The sequence below is a fragment of the Eschscholzia californica genome, unplaced genomic scaffold (assembly GCF_041429995.1).
Source record: "Eschscholzia californica isolate CP2 unplaced genomic scaffold, dmEscCali1.0.p SCAF_6, whole genome shotgun sequence".
Classification (NCBI taxonomy): domain Eukaryota; kingdom Viridiplantae; phylum Streptophyta; class Magnoliopsida; order Ranunculales; family Papaveraceae; genus Eschscholzia; species Eschscholzia californica.
The window spans coordinates 20,184,307-20,202,629 of NW_028238483.1; the positions used below are offsets into that span (position 1 = coordinate 20,184,307).

The window sequence follows — 18,323 nt, forward strand, 5'->3', positions numbered from 1 at the left end:
CATTTTGAAAGTTAAATTACGGATTTTGTTGGGTTGTAATTATCTGACGTGCGACCTCTTGAATTTTTAGGCGGGAAATTAGGTGGGAGTTGTATGGAAGATGTTTATCACATAATAGGGTAATAGTGTCCAAAAAGGAAAAGGACTAAAATCCTTTTTTTTAAGATAGGACCCTATCCCCTTTTTGGATTTTATTACATCATTTTAAAATGTTTGTTGCAAAAATAGAAGATGGAGAGTGGTGTAGGACTTAAAGTCGGGTCTAGTGGGACAATATTCAATCACTAAACCATTGGGCTTGCACTATTTATGTTTAAACATAGAACTGCCATTTACATAATCATACTCTTAGCACATTAGGCCCTTTCAAAACATGGGGCCCACAGCGACCGCTTTGGTGGCATTGGGCCCGGGCCGCCCCTGACTCAACAAACATACATACATAAAGAGTTAGAGAGAGATGAGTGAAAAAAGAGGTGGACAGATGAGGCGGTGGTAGTGGTCGGAGGTAGTGGTCAAAATGAAGATGACGCAGTAAAAATAAATGTTTACCATTTTAGTCTTCATATGATGTTGATCAATCTAATCACGTCAAATTGCATCGACCCGCTTTCATACCCCCAAACTTGAACCAGATGTCCCGAACCACTGGCCTATATTTATGGTTAATGAATATAGCAGGTCGTGCGGTGGGAGGTGCGGACAGGGCGCCCGTACTGGGCCCCCACCACCAAAAGGCCCACTTCTAAAAAAGCTCAAGCCAAATTGTTTATTTCGGTAGAAGGCAACGCTTCTAACACAAAACGTCCATCAGCTCAGCTGCTAAGCTTCGTGAGTTAACACCCAAATGACACAGGTAAGAATCACATTGCCATCATTTGTGTTTTTTTCATTTCTTTTTTGGCTTTATGGGATCAAGACTAATATCGTTAAATTAACCTTTATTTTTGCTCTGTTACACTTTTTCTTAACTATTGTATTATCTAATGTGATCTTAAGCGATAAAAATCTTAAACTTTTTTATAAAGTTATGATCCAACATTTTATGAAAATTTAGAAATTTCATTATATTAAATGTAATTATAAGTATAATTTCAGATAGAATAAAGAGTATCTTTCGTTCCCAAATCTCTTATAAAAATGATATCAAATAATAGATTTTTTTTCTTACGACTATTTTCTTCAAAATGCATTTGGATTCATCTACAGTTTTTATCTATTTACTGGTATACGTTCCATAATGAAATTTGGATTCATCTATAGTTTTCTTTAAAAGATTATCTTGCATTTTGTTCGATTTTTAGTTGTAATTTTTTGTTGTTCGAAATGTCTACAATCAAATTTCGCACAGGGTCCCGAAATTCTCACGCACGGCCCTGGAATATAGTTCCTAAGAGCAAATCCATTGTAGCGTTTCAACCTCCAATTCGGGAGTCTCGAAATTTTTTTCAACTCCAATATCAGGCTCCAAATCCAAATTATGTACGTACGTGATGTATGTGTGTCGGATTTTAGTTTCAATTTCAACTATGAAATGATTGGCTCTAAGTTAAAATTTTGATCACTTCCAATTTTGAATGATAAATTGACAAGAATAAAAATGAAAAAAAAATATTATTTTTCTATGAAATAGACATTATGATCACTTCCAATTTCGAATAATTAATTGACAAGAAAAAAACACATTCCAATAAACTTTACATTTAAAAATTTACGTATTACAAAAACAAAATAAAATAATATGTATAATGAGGATCCACCCCACTTTAGTGTTGGGAGCCCCAACAAGCCGTAGAGGACTCCCAACGATAATATAATGGGACGGAAAGCCCCTCAGTCCGGGTTAAAAAATGGGAGCCTGAGACGGTGGGGCTCCCAGCCTGTGGGCTCCCCGGTTAGAAGGATTTGGCTCCCAAATTTGAATTTAGGAGTCCAGTCCCATATACCTTGGAGTAGCTCTAAGACCTGCTAAGAGCATCTCCAAAGGATACTCTAACTCTTAGAGCGTCACATATGACTTTTTAGAGTTTTTGTTAAAAAAAAACTTCTCTAATGAGATACTTTGTTCAACACTATATTAGAGCATCTCCAATGGGACACTCAATCTCTAACACTTAAGGTGCCATATATGATTTTTTAGAGTTTTTGTTAAAAACTCATCTCCAATGGAACACTTTGTTAGACGCTCTATTATGAGGTGGACAAATTTATTATAGAGTGTTTAGAGAGAGAAACTCTAAAACTAGAGTGTCTCTTTGAGACTCTCTAAGTGTCACTCAATATTTAAACCAATAGAAACCTTTTCTTTTTAACTACTTTTTTCATATTCAATTTAAAAGTGACATGTGTATTCATAGATTTTAGAGATCTCCATTGGAGACCAAACAAATTTAGAGTGTCTCTATATTGACACTAGGAAAGAGAATCTTTATTTGACACTTGACAACTAGACTTTTAGAGTGTTTATTAGAGTGTCCCATTGGAGATGCTCTTATGAGGTGGATGCATTTATTCTCAAGAGACATGTGTGTTAAGATATCTCCAATGGGACACTCTAAAAAAACTCTAAAGTGTAGTTGTCCAGTGTCAAATAAAAATTCTCTTTCCTAAGTGTCAATATATAGACACTCTAAATTTTTTTGGTCTCTAATAGAGATCTTCAAAATCTCTCTACTTAATTTAGAGACCAAAAAAGTAGTCAACTAAATTGAATATGAAAAAAGTAGTTGAAAAGCAAATGTTTCTATTGGTTTAAATTTTAAAGTGACGCTTAGAGAGTCTCAAAGATACACTCTAATTTTATAGTTTCTCTCTCTAGATACTCTATAATAAATGTGTCCACCTTATGGTAGAGTGTCTAACAAAGTGTCCAACAAAGTGTCTCATTGGAGATGTTTTTTTAACAAAAACCCAAAAAGTCATTTATGACACTCTTATTGTTAGAGATTGAGTGTCCCATTGGAGATGCTCTAAGTAGAGGTAGTTTAGAGATCTCCACTAAAGATAAAAGAAGAAAGTTTAGAGTTCTCTATTTTTGCCACTTACAAAAGAGAATCTTCATTAGCACAACTAGGACTTTAGAGTTTTGTTAGAGTGTCTCATTGGAGATGCTCCAATACAAAACTCAAAAAACACTTTATTCATCTTATGTGTCAAATGCTAATTGAGATTCTCATTCCTAGATAGCAAACATAAAGATCCCCAATCCTTTTATATCTTTACTGCAAAACTCTGAACTCGTTTTATTTACTTAAAACGCGTCCAATGCAAAACTCAATTAGTCTTATGTGCCAAGTTTCAATTGACATTTTCTTTTCTACGTGGCTAAATTGGGTTTCTTTGAACTTTGTATATCTCCAATGAAGATCTAAAAAACTCTAGTTGATACACATAAAAATAGAATTGAATATGAAAAAAATTTGCTATTAGTTCAAAACTTAAAGTAGGTTGACCAAGACAATTGAGATAGTCAAAAGAAAACTCAAATATTAAGTTTTTTTTCGAGATATCTCAACATTAAAGATGTCACATCATTTGAAATCCTAATTAAGTGTTTCATTGGAGAGAGTTTTTTTTTTTCTATAAACTCAATAAAACTTAGGAGGCACTTAGAGTTTCTCAAATGGAGTATTACGAAGATGCTCTCATGTGACATGGTTATTTTTGTAAAAATTATTTAGTTATTTTGGGAATATACGAAGATTTATTTTCTATTAGTTTGAAATTCAAATATCCATGAGGTTGGACAATTAAAGACATCTCAAGAGGACACTCTTCTCTAGAGTGTATCTCTATTTAATTACATCCACAGCATCTTAGAGGTCCAATACTTGAGAGAGTTTTTAAGAAAAAATTCTGAACATCCTATGTGGCACTCAAAGTTTTGGAGATAGAACGTTGCATTGAAGATGCTCTAATGTAGAAAAATGAAAAAAAAAAAAAAATGTGTTGAAGAGATATAAAGATATGGGAAGTTTTATAAGGCCTCCCCAATTTTGTTAAAAGACCTCCCCATGAACCATTTTACTTGTTAAATTATCATTGAGGGGAGGCCTTATAACAAAAATGAGGGGGCCCTATAAAATCTCCCTAAAGATATTTAGGCTAATACAACCTAATAAGAATAGGAAAGGCCTCTTAACAACTAAACATGTTACATTAAACTTGCCTAAACAAAATGTAAACATTGACATGAAGACAAAGCATATTTTACTCTTCCATTTCAACATTATATTTTGTCAAGGTTATACTAAGCATGTCCTTAGATTTATTCACTCTAATGCATAAACATACTATAGTAGAAATAAAACGAATAGCTATTCAACACCTTACTTCAAATATGACATCTCTTCTTAACAAAAAAAAAGTGTATCTTAACAAAAAAAAAATATATGACATCTCTTAAAGAATGAATCCTACAAGAAACTTCCTAACAAGAATTATTCATTTTCCAAGAATTTTTTTTCCAAAACAAAGATAGTTTTTGAAGTTATTCAAGCTAGATAAAATGATCCATCCATTCTTCAGTACCAAAACCAAAAAAAACAAAGATAAAATGATCCTGAAAACAAAATTTGCCTACCAAAATAACAACATCCAAGTACAAAAGAGAAGGGAATATGATTCTAAAGATAAATAATTACATGTAAAAACTAACACATCCCTTTTCTCTAACCATTCACCAACTATTTACACAACTATCTCCTTTTCCCACCATTCCTTGGATACCCATGATCTGATGATCTTCTCTTGTTTCCCCTACCATATCCACCACCACCACCCCCACCAAGAGGTGGTTGAGGGGGAGGATGGTTCCCATAGAATTGGCCATCAAAAGGCTGACCGTTATGATTAGTATTCATGTATGGCTGCTGCTGTTGGATGGCCAAGGGTTGACCGGTTTGTTGGGGCCAATTTCCCCCAGCTTGCCAGGTAGAAGCCATATTTTGGTGGCTTCCCCCAATTTGCATCATATTCATAGGTGTTTGCTGTGTGAATTGTTGGGCCATTAACGGACCATGAGGTAATGGCAGCATTTGCTGCTGAAACCCTAAATGCAATGCTTGCTGCATTGCAGGTGGGGGTGGAGGTGGTGGTAGGGTTATGGTTTGCTGTAGCGGAGGTGGAGTAATCTGCTGTTGAGGTTGCCATTCTGGAATATCGTCATCGTCATTCCAAGGTTCAACTTCAATACCTAAACTTCTACTCTGCTGCCAATTCAATCTATTGTTATTAGAACTCATTTCATTATTTCCATACTTTTGTATCAATTCTCTCATCTGCCCAGTAGCAGCAAATGTCGTTTGCTGAGGCACTTTGGGAGCTGACGATTGAGATATGGGTGGGTTTGCGTTTGAACCTCCGGCGAACTCAAACTCAGGAAGATCGTCGTCATCTTTACCAAATGACGGACCAAAGCCCGGTGGAATATCATCAATGGGTTCATCACGTACTGAATGATTAGGGTTTCGGCCTGGAGGTGGACCTAAGATTGATGATGTGTTTGGAGGATTGGCATTGGTTTTGGTTTCTTTTTCTTGAGTTTGTTTCTTCAAATTCTGCTGTTTTTTGGAGCTACTATGTTTATGGTGATGAGATGAAGAATTGGGTGAAATTGTTGAACTAACATGAACCTTTCTCCAAATAACAATGCCAATCAAGCCTTTATCTATCGCATTTAGTTTTTCTATTTGGTCTTTTGGAAGATTTTTTCCAAGCATTTCTATTGTTCTAATGTGAGGTGGACATAAGTATAGTTCCATTGCCGGCGCAGGCTCTGCAAACCCTACTCGTTCATCGGAAATATAAGATTCCACCACCTACAGAGGACAATAGGAATGAGGCAATCAACGCACGAACAATAAAACGAAATCAAGCTACCGAGAAAACAGGATCTGACTCTAGAAATTAACAAAAGATGCGATATTTACCTCGCGAAGACTTTCTCGTGCACTCTCAGAGGAGTCATCCATCAAGCATAAATGTACGACCTGCAAAAGATAACGGACTTTATAAATACAGTAACCCTAACAGCAATTTTAACGTTCCAAACACGAATAATACAATAGTCAATGTTTCATTTTGCTAAATGATGTACAGGTGAATGGGTGATACCCCAACACTCTTACGCCTAAAATAACTAACTTGTACAGTGTCAGTCACGAAAATGAACAGGTATAAGTGCTCTGTAATCATGGAGAACACTCTTTACTTGCCATTATTCAACAGGGGTTAAACACACAGGTCGCAACTAAAGATCGAATTATCATATCAAATGGAAAAAAGAACACTAATTGAGTAAACAGATGTATACATCCAATATTAATGTGAGATAATAATATGAAATACCATGATTCCACGACTTCGAGACATACGCAGCTCCTGGAGGAACTTCTCAAACGCGTCAAGCCGGACTCTTCCCTTAATGTCAAGTGAGTTGAGCCAATCTTTCGTGGACGTTTTTTCACCACTGTAGACAGCAAAGGAGACAAATAAGAAATTCGGCAAGTGTGTGCAGAGATCGGAATGTGGATGTTAAAACTTAGGCAGTCTCCAATTTTTCATTTTCAACACGAAAAGTCTACATCATTTGTTGCAGGAAACTATGATTGTGGTAGTAGGCAAAAACCAGTCACGAAAAAGGTTGATCTAAAGTCAGAGACTATCGGAACTCTTTATATAGAAAATAGCAGTCACAAGGAGCCTATCTGTAAACCACGTGAGGCTTGTTTTAGCTTATATCATCTTACCGAGCACTAGGCTCTGGTCGGAAGGCACAATATGACTTTCCTGACAGCCATTTAGGATGAACGTAATTAATTATAGTGCAAATTACAAAATATTAAAATGTACTTCGTGAAAGTGATCAATCCAGCTTAATATCAACTCATTCCTCCATAACTAAAATGGTCATATAGCAGGTTAGATCCAGAACGAATACTTATCCAGCCACTGCAGTCACAGATCAGAATGCCGTCTTTGAAGCATCTGGCTTTTACAAAAGCGGCTTTTCAGTGTTTTATACAAGAAAGTTCAATCGATCATTTTGCAATTTGACAATGGGGCATATTGTAGAAAGCCAAATTAACTGTTTGATTTTCTAGCTCTCGATTATAAAAATACTATAACTATTATTAGTAATCTAAATTCAAATAAAATTATTATTAATCGTAAGAAACTTGCAATTTTACAACATTTGTTTTATTTACCGTTGGTTTGTTGTGCAGTATAGTATCTTACAGAGTTATGATTGTGGTGTTAAACATAATTGATTTCTGGAACGAATAAAAAACTGAAAGGCTGAATAACTAGGGATATCAACCAGCGTAAGAAGTTAAGCTTATCAGAAACAAACCTTTTAAAGTAGCCACCGACAGTGACAGCGGATGAGATATTCAACTGAAGGGTGCCTTCCCATACATGTTCACCCTTATCTATTGGAATTTCAGATTTGGCATGAATCTCATTGGATTCCAAGTTACTATTGGTCCTAGTATGTTTTCCCTCCATTTTATCAGATTTCTCTGTGGTCGTTGCAGCAGGAACTACTGAAGTTCGATCAGGGGACCCAGATTTGGAGTCCACGAGAGAGCTCTTTTTTTCTTCAGATGCCCCCATACCCCTCTGCAAGTTCTCAAATGGAGGCTCAGAATCAAGCGACTCCATAAACTCGTCCAGTGAAACTATTGGAGGAAGAAATTCTGCATCCTTCATTTCATCCACCATGAGCCCTTGCATAGGATCAGTTACATCACTTGATACAGTATCATCTAAGTTAACCTTCTCTCCAGTAGTAATTTCCGATTTTTCAGCTTTTCCATTTTCATCGGGATTCTTCGAATTTTGAGCTTCTGATTTTTTAGTTTTGGGTTGAAATTGAGAAAGAGAACTTACCCCTATAGTAACTTCCACCGAAGCACTATCATCTTGTTCAAATTCTACTTGAAACTCACCTTTATGTGTTTTCCTCACCAAACGTCTAATATCAACTTCTGAATCTGGCAAGACCACCATCTGAGCAAGCTCCTCTGCTTTTGCTATCCTCCACTCTGAGAGCTCCTTTGAAGCAAGCTCCTCTGCCGTCATAGAACATAGACGTTCTGGCGAAATTTCACCAGAAACTACTCTCTCCCTCAGTTCAGGATTACTAGGATCTTTCAAATTGAACAATAGAGACCTTCCCTTCTCCTTGTACTTCTTGTTAACACCTCCAAAAACTTTGAAAAGCTCAGCTTCAATTTTAGTTGCCAGAATTTTTGGGCTTTGAGGTGCAGATACTTCTGTTTCTTTCTTAACTTCTTGTCCTAACTTGGGTCTTTTGGCTTCATTTACATCCTTCTCTCCAAGAATCTCTAAATCCAGATCTGATGCCCAGCACAACCCATTACCTTGCAAGAGATCATCCTTCGCAAAGAAGTTGTTGCTGAACGAAAGATCTTCGTCATGCAAGACATAATTAAATTGAAATTCTTGCCCACCAAATGGGGCTCGTATGACATCAGTTTCATTTTTAATGGAGAAGATATCATCTGATAGAACTTGCCCATCATTGATATTCTCAGCATAATCATCAACATCTATAGGTAATTGCTCTACAGGCTTTTCAGGTAATTCACTTGAAGAAACATCTACAATAGCAGAATTGGATCCAGATGGTTGAGAAACCTCGGTGGAGGGACTAGCAGTGCTTGGCACATCAGTCTTAGCATCCTTTTCCACAGTTTTGTTTGGCTCTTCAGAAACCAAAGCAAGAGCAGAAGCTAACGATTCCCTCATTTTGGCCCTGACTGATTCAAACGACTCAGATTTTGCCTTCGGAGATGGTTCCATTTGTGTTGACCGCTTGCTTGTCATTGACAATTTCTGTGAACTCGCACCATTATTGGGTGTGGGCTCTACTTTGGTTCCTCGCTTGTTCGATGCGGATGCTTTCTGTGAACCTGGCTTAGTTGGTGGTGTAGATATCATCTGTATTGTCCGCTTGTTTGAAACAGATGTATGTTGTAAACTAGAAATAGGTGCAATTTGTAACGGTCTACTGTTTGGAACTGTTAAATGCTGTGGCCCAAGATTGTTTGAAACAGATGTATGCTGTAAACTGGAAATAGGTGTATTTTGTACTGGTCTATTATTTGGAACTGCTAAATGTTGTTGTCCAAGACTACTAGACCCCATATTGCTGGTTCCAAGATTGTTAGACATTGCAAAGTCACCAGTTGAAAACATAGAACTACTCACCTACAAATATCACACGATTCAGTAGCTTATGGTAGCTTCAACTACAATGAATCAGTACATCCGGCTTTTCAGATAAAAATAACCCATGAAAACCTGCATGCAGAAGAATTCATATTTCTGTTAATATGTTACTCTTCAAGAAATAGCAATGCAAATATTGATGCCAAAAGAATTATAGCACAGAGAAACCGAACAAATAAAGTATAAGTGTCAAAGCACAACAACCTTTACAGTACAAGGACCAATTGTTTAACAAACAATTTTAAGCCATGACGCACTTCTCTCTGCTAAAGTATATAACCATAAATGCTAATAAGAACAATGAACGATGATTACTTTCAAAGCCAAATAATACATGAAGTCATAGTGACATCTAAAGCAACGGGAAAGCATTATCTGCCAGAAGCCCACAAATCTAATACGCAGAATACATAGATAGTCATAATCCATCAGAAGTAGTTATTTACGCCCAAATTTGCTGCAAGAAAGATTTGGAGCTTCATTTTGTCGTTCTTGGTCAATGGTAGAAATACTCTCTAAAATAAAATACTCAAACTTAACTAAGATTCACATGCTGGCCGTCAATACTTGATACCCATCGGCTAATTAATCTATCTATATCCAGTTTACCTCAGATTAACATAAGCCCATAATCAAATTGAAACCCTAAATCACAAATCCTACTCCCCACTCATAATTAAAAGAACTTCTATGTTTACGAACTAGCACGGATGATATATTATGGGGAATCTGATCGAGAATCGCATCCTTAATTAGAGAAGATTCTCATTCTAGCAACAACAGGTGAAGCTTCAATTCAATAAAATCTTAAATATAATACCTTAATGAAAAATATATCGAAATCGATTACTCTAAACTTATCAATATAACTCCAACCCTAAAGTAAACACACAAAAAGAGATAAATGGAGAGAGAGAGAGAGATTGTTACATGCTTAGATTCTTGAAAAAGCCAATCTTCCATGTCAAAAATTAATTCGACTGGTTAGCTCAATTCGAAGCATCTGATTAGAGAGAGAAACTAAATCGAATGACAAATTATTCAAGAGTAATGACAGTATCGTGATTTAGGAAGAGAGGAAAAATACGAACCTGAAAGAGGAGAAATCGATGGATCCCTTTTAATTTTTCTGATCTTTCTCGCACAAAGAAGAAGAAAGAAACCCTATTACGAAGTCTGAAACCCTAGAAAGATCTATTAAAGCTGTGGTGGCCTTGTGTGTGAGGTTTTATCCACGAAGTAGGTTAGAGTCGGAGGGGTGTCATCCGCTTGTGGACCTGGTGGTGGTGTCAACTGATTAACGGGCTACCCAAGCTCGGACCAGGACTGGCCCGTCGTTTTATAGTTGGGCTGGCCCAGCCTGTACTGCCATCTAAATGGTTCGTTGGTTTGTGGCTTTGTGCCACGGCCCACGTGATTCGTGACCAACCTTGGGCCCAACCGCAGCAGATCTAGTGGGCTCAGCCCAACGAATTGATACCCGCTACATCAACTCGATTTTACATACACCTGTCACCTGATGACTCGAATGAGGGCCTAAAGCCCGACAACATAATAAAGAGACCTAAAACTCAAAAATACTCAGTTTTGTGACCAGCTTCCCGCGTAGCTCCCTACTTTATAAAAAATACTCAGATGGCCCCCTTTTCCCGTTACCGTTAAATGTCTGTTAGCTCTCTCTCCTCCATCTCATCACCTCTCTCTGCCACGTAATCTATCACGCCAACTCATCACCTTCTCCGATAAGGTCGCCAGTCGGCCAAAATTTCCGACGACCTTCATCCTTAAAAAAACAAAAAAAAAAATTCTCTTCTCTCTTTATCTCTCTAAATACTCAAGAAAATCTGTCGAACGGGCCTAGATTTGGCGAAGCAGACCTCCGACGAAGGGAAACTCCTTCGTTGGAGTGTTTAGAGAGAGAGAGAGGGAGATTTTTTTTTGGTGTTTGAAGGTCGTCGGAGACAAAAAAATTTAAGGATTAAGGTCGACGACCTTAAGATGATGAGGTGGCAAAAGAGATGACGTGGCAGAGAGAGGTGATGAAATGGAGGATAAAGAGTTAACGGACATTTAACGAGAAAAAGGGGACCATCTGGTATTTTTGATAAAGTGGGGAGCTACGCGAGAAGTTGGTCACAAAGGAGGGGGCATTTCGAGAAATAACCCTTATTTATACATTTAATAATTCAAGTTCAATAACTATGGATTCCACTTTCTGTGAGAATCGAACTTGGGACCTCTAGGTTTTTGGAGTTTATGTCAACACTTTCAACGACTTGGGCAACCAAGTGTTGGCAATGAGTTCAGTCTATTAAATTTGAGATACCTAATTTTACTGGTTTTATTACCACGGTGCGTTTTTTATTATCATTTTGAGATTGGACTCAAATAGTCATTACAGTTGAATGACATTGTATATCATGAATATAATATGCAATCTTTTATAAATTTGGATAAGACTGTAGCCGCCGATTAAAATAGCTTTAGCCCTAAATCCCATATAAAGGCCTGAAAATACGTCTATTCCTATTTCTACTTTATTTATTGTGTATATCACATGGAATAAATCTTAGTCGCGGCTTTAGAGCATAAAGAAAAACCTAGGGAGAATAAAACCCTAGTCGAGGTGGCATGCTTATTTTTTTGACCCGAAAACTTACTAATTTCTGTCTTGCCCCTAATCTTCATCTTTGCCATACCTCAACCCCACAAACTCCCGCTAATAATTCCGACCACTACAAATTCCGACAACCTTCCACAATTCTGGCAACCTCCTCCTAATTCTTCTTCTTCTCCTCCTCCTCCCTGCCCCTTCATCTTCTTCAATTTAGAAAAATCAGAGTTGAAGGAGATAGTTTTTAGACAGATAAATAGAAGGAGAAAAAGATGAGGATGAAAATGATGGCTGGAATTTATGAGGTTGAGGTGAGGGCAGGATGAAGATGGAGACTAGGGGCAAGACTCCAAGAGACAAGTTAGAAAACTTTTGGGCCAAACAATAATTGTGCTCCCTAAATCAATCTTGGTTGACTATGTCTTTGTAACCTTAAAAAAAACTATGTTCCGAAGTCCCCACCTAAATATCGATGACAAATTACTTCTACTGAGAGTCGATCCCAAGACCTCATAGACTTAAGGTCGTGTTTGATAGTCTACATCATAAATACATTAGTTTTGGGTGTTGGGTTGCAATTTTGGTTTTTGTTTTGATTTACTGGATACAATTCTTTCCTCTCCCACAAAATCACCTCCCTCCAACTGGTGGAAATTAAGAAACCTTCCATACAGCATATGTAATAAACACAACTCCAAACTAGAAGTCTAGAGAATTTAGTATTTACAATCGGTTGCTATGTCATCTATTATCTTGAGGGTGTGCCGTTTGATGTGTTTTTATGATTAAGTCACACTTAATGAAAAAGATTTGGAAAATATATGATTGAATCAATTATAATGACTTTTTTTATATTAGTTTTCTAAAATATGGCATAAACCTATATGTTATTTCGTCCAATCTAACTAAATATATGATTGTGACAGTTTTAATTCGACAGTTTCGTGCTTATCACATCTTTTATGTATCAATGCCAATGTAATGACTATCGTAGATCATGGTCAATTTCCAAACAAACAAAAAAAACTGAAAATCTTTACTTTGCTTGAATGAATTTGGTAAATCCAAACATCATGACATGACTTGATTACGTCATTAGATTAGATTACCCAAGTAAAGTATAACATGAACTACATTGATACTTGCATTTTTAAAGATCATACAATACTGTTAGGAGCAATTACAAGACGTTGTTAATTCAATTGCTACACCGCATAACAAGACTTTGGAAGGGTTTTCAATTTACTTACACTATAAACACTAGGTTTCCTCCCCGTCTTACGGACGGGGAAGATCCCTCTTGGCTAACGCCTTTGAGGAAGAGAAAAATAAATTTAAATTACAACATAAATTACATTAACTTCCCTTAATTTATAAATCATATTCCAAAATCAGTAGAGGAGAGATAACCGTGAGTTTAAATAGGTGATAGCGAAAACTGTATTTATGGAAGAAATATCACTAACAGAAAAGATTTGATAAAAAAAATTGGGAGATTTAATTTAAATTTTAAGTCAAATAGTCAGGCGGTTGAGAGAGAAATTAGGAAGATATGGGAGAGTAGGTTAGTTATTTAGATCTCTCCCACTATTTTCTACTGTAAAGTTGGTAGTTTCTAAGATGTAACCCGTGGGAGGAAAAAAAATAGGGAAAGAAATATGTGGGTAGTTATTCTAACTAATTTTGACTGATTTACATAGATACCCTTCTTTTTTTAGTGTATTTACATAAAAAAATTATATTATCTGTCGGATGTGATCCCGACTAAATCTCTAAAATAAAATGTACGGCCAGACTTATCCCCTGAATAACCGACTGATATGTTTTAATATAATAGATATAGAGTTTTTACAGGAGAGGTATCACACCCTCAAGAACCAAATCCATGACCTCTTATATTTTAGCGTGTTACATAGTTAACTGAACAATCAAAGAAAAAAGTTGAATACTTTATCAAACTGAGATGGTTCATTGAATACGATTTCTTCTCTTTGTAGTAAGTGAAAATGGTTAATTTGGCATGCCTACTATTCTTCCAAGTGCCTACCCTTAAAAGGAGAGAAGTGGGATTATCAAGGTCTCATCGAAGTGAATTATGACTTGTTATTAGAGCAAGTCCAACATTGAGGAGTTGGATTTCCAAATTCAAAAATTGGAAATTCCCTCACTCTTCTACTCGATCGGGGATCGCAGAGGTTGGGCTCCCTTCGGGGTTAAAGTTTGGGTGTTCGGTGCAACATATGTAACTCGTTAAGACATAAAAAACTACATCACATAACTTTTTTAGAGTCCATGGGTATATAGTCCAAAATAATGTTCAAAAAGGGTTTAGGATCCAATCTTCCCAAAAAATGGTTTTTTAGTCCTTTTACCATATAGACATAAAACCCTCACTTTCTAAAACATAGTCCCGTCAATGTCCCTCCTTCATTTTCACGGGTTTTTAATTTGGGGGCAGAAAGAATCTGGAAAGGCAAGATTTGGACGTGATTTGGGGGTTTTTATAGGAAGTAACGGATCAAGGATATTTTCCAAAACAGATTTTCTCTCTCATCCTTTCAGATTTGGAAACCAAATATATATATATATCACTTTCTCTCACTTAACTTTCAGATTTGGAAAGAGTATATTTTCTGAGATCAATTAGCGTGAATTGTGGGTTAATATTTAAAACATATATATCAACTTTCTCTCACTTAACTTTCGTTTTTTACTCATACATAAACACACATCGAATACAAATTATGAAACAAGTTCGTAAATTATGTGTTATTTATGACGAAGAAACCATCATTTGTCATGTATACAACGTAATTTATCATATGTATGTGTGGCATGTCCATTATATACCATTGAATACTTAGATTATTTTCTGACCTAAATTACTTGTTTTTTACGCGTACATGTCCATTATGTCCCATAAATTATGGTAACATGTTAGGAAATGTAAATCTGAGATCATTTTTTTTGTTATAAAGTATGTGATTTATCATAAATTATGTATACTGTATAGTAAATAACACAACCTTTGTACAACTGGAATGAAATTTTATTGAACAATAATCTGTGTTTTATTGTAAATGAAAATAACATAGTAGACTAGGTAACTTAAAAACAAACTCCTTTGGAATGTTGTCCGAGCTCTCGATCCTTACTGTCTTTGGTCTTCCAGGTCTACGGCGAATCAAACATGGTCGTGTTTTTGACTCTTCATTAAATGTACGTGGTTCATCAAAGTTAGGGCAGGACTTATATGTTCCTTGTAAGTCTTCACATAAAACTCCGTTATCCAAACAGGATCATAGCAACAATCTTCTTCATCGTAATTTATACTTCTATAGTTTATGTGATGATTCTGTAGGAAATTCCATCAGTGCTGGTTACTACAAGAAAAAAAAACATGTACATTAGTTAGAAAAACTTATAATTTATCATAAACGACATTAAACAATGAATAAATTAGCCATAATGTTTGATAAACTTCAACATGTGTTGGAGATAAATAGTATTTTAGTTTGAATCACATTGACACTGTAATATAACACAAATATGTGTAATTTGCTATAAATTACATGTACTGTTTCAGATATTACGCAATTATACGTACTTTATGAATAATTAAACATTCTTTTTAAATAAGGCTGCTAAAGTATGTATAACTGTTAACAGATTACATATATTTTACATTCTGTTATACAGTTACAGTACGGCCGAAATTGGCGTAATGTACTTTAAAGTATGAAAAATTTAATACGAATTACTTATAATGTACATTCTGTTAAGAGAAACCGTACGGAATAATATCTAGATAAAAAATTGTACGGATGCAATGTTCTAATGTGAAGAAATGTCAGAAAATCAAAAACCTAATATCAGAAAATCAAAAATCTAAATTACAAATCTGAAATCTTTTGTATGAAAAAGAGAATGAAAGATGTTTCGGTTTTAGAAAGAGATCAAAATCTGGTTTATAAACAAAATAATTAAAACGATTTATTATCAGTAGGAAAACTAAATCTAATGAAATATGATATGATGATTCAATGATAAAGTGATTACAACTATTTATAAACAAAATCATATAAATGTTAGAAGATGTTAAGCGAAAACATAAATTTGAAAGATGGTTTCTTACCTTATAATAAGATGAAATTGTAGATCTTGAAAATAAACTTGATATGAAGAGATATAAATGAAAATGGAGTTCTGAGCTTGTGTATTGGATTAGAAGACGAATGTTTGAAAAACAATTTAATGAAGATGAAACAAGATTTCTGAGTTTAATGGAGGTTTTGTTATGTGAATCGGATTTAGAGAGAGAGAATAAAGAGGTTTCGGTTACTGAAAATAATGAATCACGTTTCTTTGTTTAGAAACGTAATTGGAGAGAGAATGTGGGAGATAAAAATGAAAGAAGATCTTTATGGATTTTGAAGATAAATCAGTTATAATATATGAGGAAGGTTAGATTAGGAATTATGATTTATTTGGTATTCTAGGGATTTGTGTTTTCTCTCTAGATGAGACCAAATGGACTAGATATCCATTTATATTATTATTTTGGTTTTGAAACCCTTCATAGGATTATAGGACTATATCTCCTATTAGGACCCGTTTTTTTGGCTATACACTCAAAAAACAATTTTTTTGTCCAACAGTGTGTATGCCTATATTATTTCCATAACTTATTTAGTTAAAAAAAAATTCAAATGTTATTTAACGTAGCTATAGAAATATCTGAAAAACATAATTAAATTGATCTTTGAGTGATGTGATTACATTAAATGTTTGATAAGAAGTATTTAAATAACAAAAAGATTTGGTTAAGAAAATTACATAAAGATATTAAAGAGTTTTTTCTTTTTTATCCCCTACTTTGTGACTAGCTTTCTTTTTAGTCCCATGGTTTTAGTAAATTCGAATTGGACACCACTTTCTTATTACCCTCAGGCAGTCTTAGGCCACCGCTTTGGGGAAAGCAAAAAAATTTCCGGAAAAAACAGTGAAAAACCAAAAAAATACGATGCAAACGCACCTTATCTCTCAACTCTCTCTTCTTCGGCCACCGGCGGCCGGCTGACGGTCTCTCTCTCTATCTCTCTCTCCTCTCTCTCTTCTCTATCCCCTCTCCTTCTTCTCTCTCCCTTCTCTGCATCTCTCTTCTCCCTCTCTCTCTCTCTAAGTTCCGGCGAAGGGAATGGTCCTTCAGCGGAACTCTTCGTCTGGTTTTTCAGACGAGGGTTCCGGCGAAGGGGACTCCTCTTCGCCGGAATTTTGAGGAAAAAAAAAGATAGGAAAGAGATAGAAGATAAAAGAGAGGGATGAAGAGAGAGCGAGGGAGATGGATGACCGGAGTTGTTGTCGCCGGAAATAATGGTCGTCGGAGTTGATGTTGGTGAGAAGGAAGATGGTGGAAGAAGAAAATCAAAGACAACATGAGAAGAGGGTAGTGTTTGGAGGAAACAAAAAATTTGTTTCCACCCAAAAATTATTGCCCCGGAGACTTTGCTTGTTTCCTCAAAATACTGGCCAAGTTTTATTGTTAATTTTTTTGTTTTCCTATTTGTAATTTTGTAAATTCGAAATTGGTGTCCTGTTTGTAAAGCTTCTAACACTTGCTAATAAACGCAAGAAGGAAGACTCAATTGTATTTCTCTCTAGTAGTCCTTGATTATTCAGATAAAGATCGGATAGATGACATAGAGGGGAAGGAGACCAATGGAGGTGCCGGTAGTGGTGGTTGATGATGATGGTGGTGGCAATGTCAGTGGCAGTGAAAGAAGAAGCTTCTTCACCACTTGTCATTCTCTTCTTCTTCTTCCTTCGTATTGTGGTGAGTACAATAGTGTGTGTGGGCTTTAGCTATGAGTGTGATTTTTCTTTGTAGTTAGTCCCCAAAGATTCCACACAAACAGTGTTAATTTCTTCAATTTATGAACTAACTATATAGTTTCATGGACTAGGTATATATTTTGTTTGTCATGTGCCAATCTGACAGTTAGAATTTGTTGTCCTTCCACCAGAGCCCATTTGTCGGCTTACACCTCAGTTGTTTTCGTAAGTGTTGACCCTCAGCATTTTCGTTCTACTGAGTAAGACTCTTACCTATAGCAGCAGAGTCTCTCTCTTATCAGACTCTTCCTATACACTTTGTACTAACACTGAATCACATATTAAGTACGAAAATGTGGTTGTGTGAAGCCCGAGAAAATGCAAAAGGAGAGCGTTTCCGTGCAACCCGAACCCACCAAAATGCCATTCCTACCCAGTTCATAGACAATCCAATTCTCACCAAGCATCAACCTGACACAATTTCTAAAAGCCATGCCTCCAAAACCAACACATTTTCTCACTAACCCTAATTGATTTTCACAGGTCATTTAGCTTTTTTATCTCCAACCTGTCTACAGTCGCTCTAGTCTAGAGTCCAGATTCTGCTTTTATAGCTCCT

The 18,323-nt window shown here is 35.9% G+C and overlaps 1 protein-coding gene across 2 annotated transcripts; it reads right to left on the bottom strand.

The window, feature by feature from the left end:
* Positions 1–4,556: 4,556 nt before the first annotated feature.
* On the bottom strand, positions 4,557–10,571 carry LOC147532301 (uncharacterized). Of its 2 annotated transcripts, XM_086645725.1 has the most exons (6): positions 10,350–10,571; positions 10,189–10,261; positions 7,355–9,330; positions 6,349–6,469; positions 5,931–5,990; positions 4,557–5,819 (listed from the first exon to the last, which is right to left on the bottom strand). In XM_086645725.1, the coding sequence occupies exons 3-6, from the start codon at positions 9,223–9,225 to the stop codon at positions 4,698–4,700; spliced, it is 3,174 nt and encodes a 1,057-aa protein (XP_086501851.1). In that variant the 5' UTR covers positions 9,226–9,330; positions 10,189–10,261; positions 10,350–10,571; the 3' UTR covers positions 4,557–4,697. The 2 variants fall into 2 exon arrangements, with proteins under 2 accessions (XP_086501851.1, XP_086501852.1); XM_086645726.1 differs by lacking the exon at positions 10,189–10,261 and having other exon boundaries at positions 10,350–10,569.
* Positions 10,572–18,323: the final 7,752 nt, after the last annotated feature.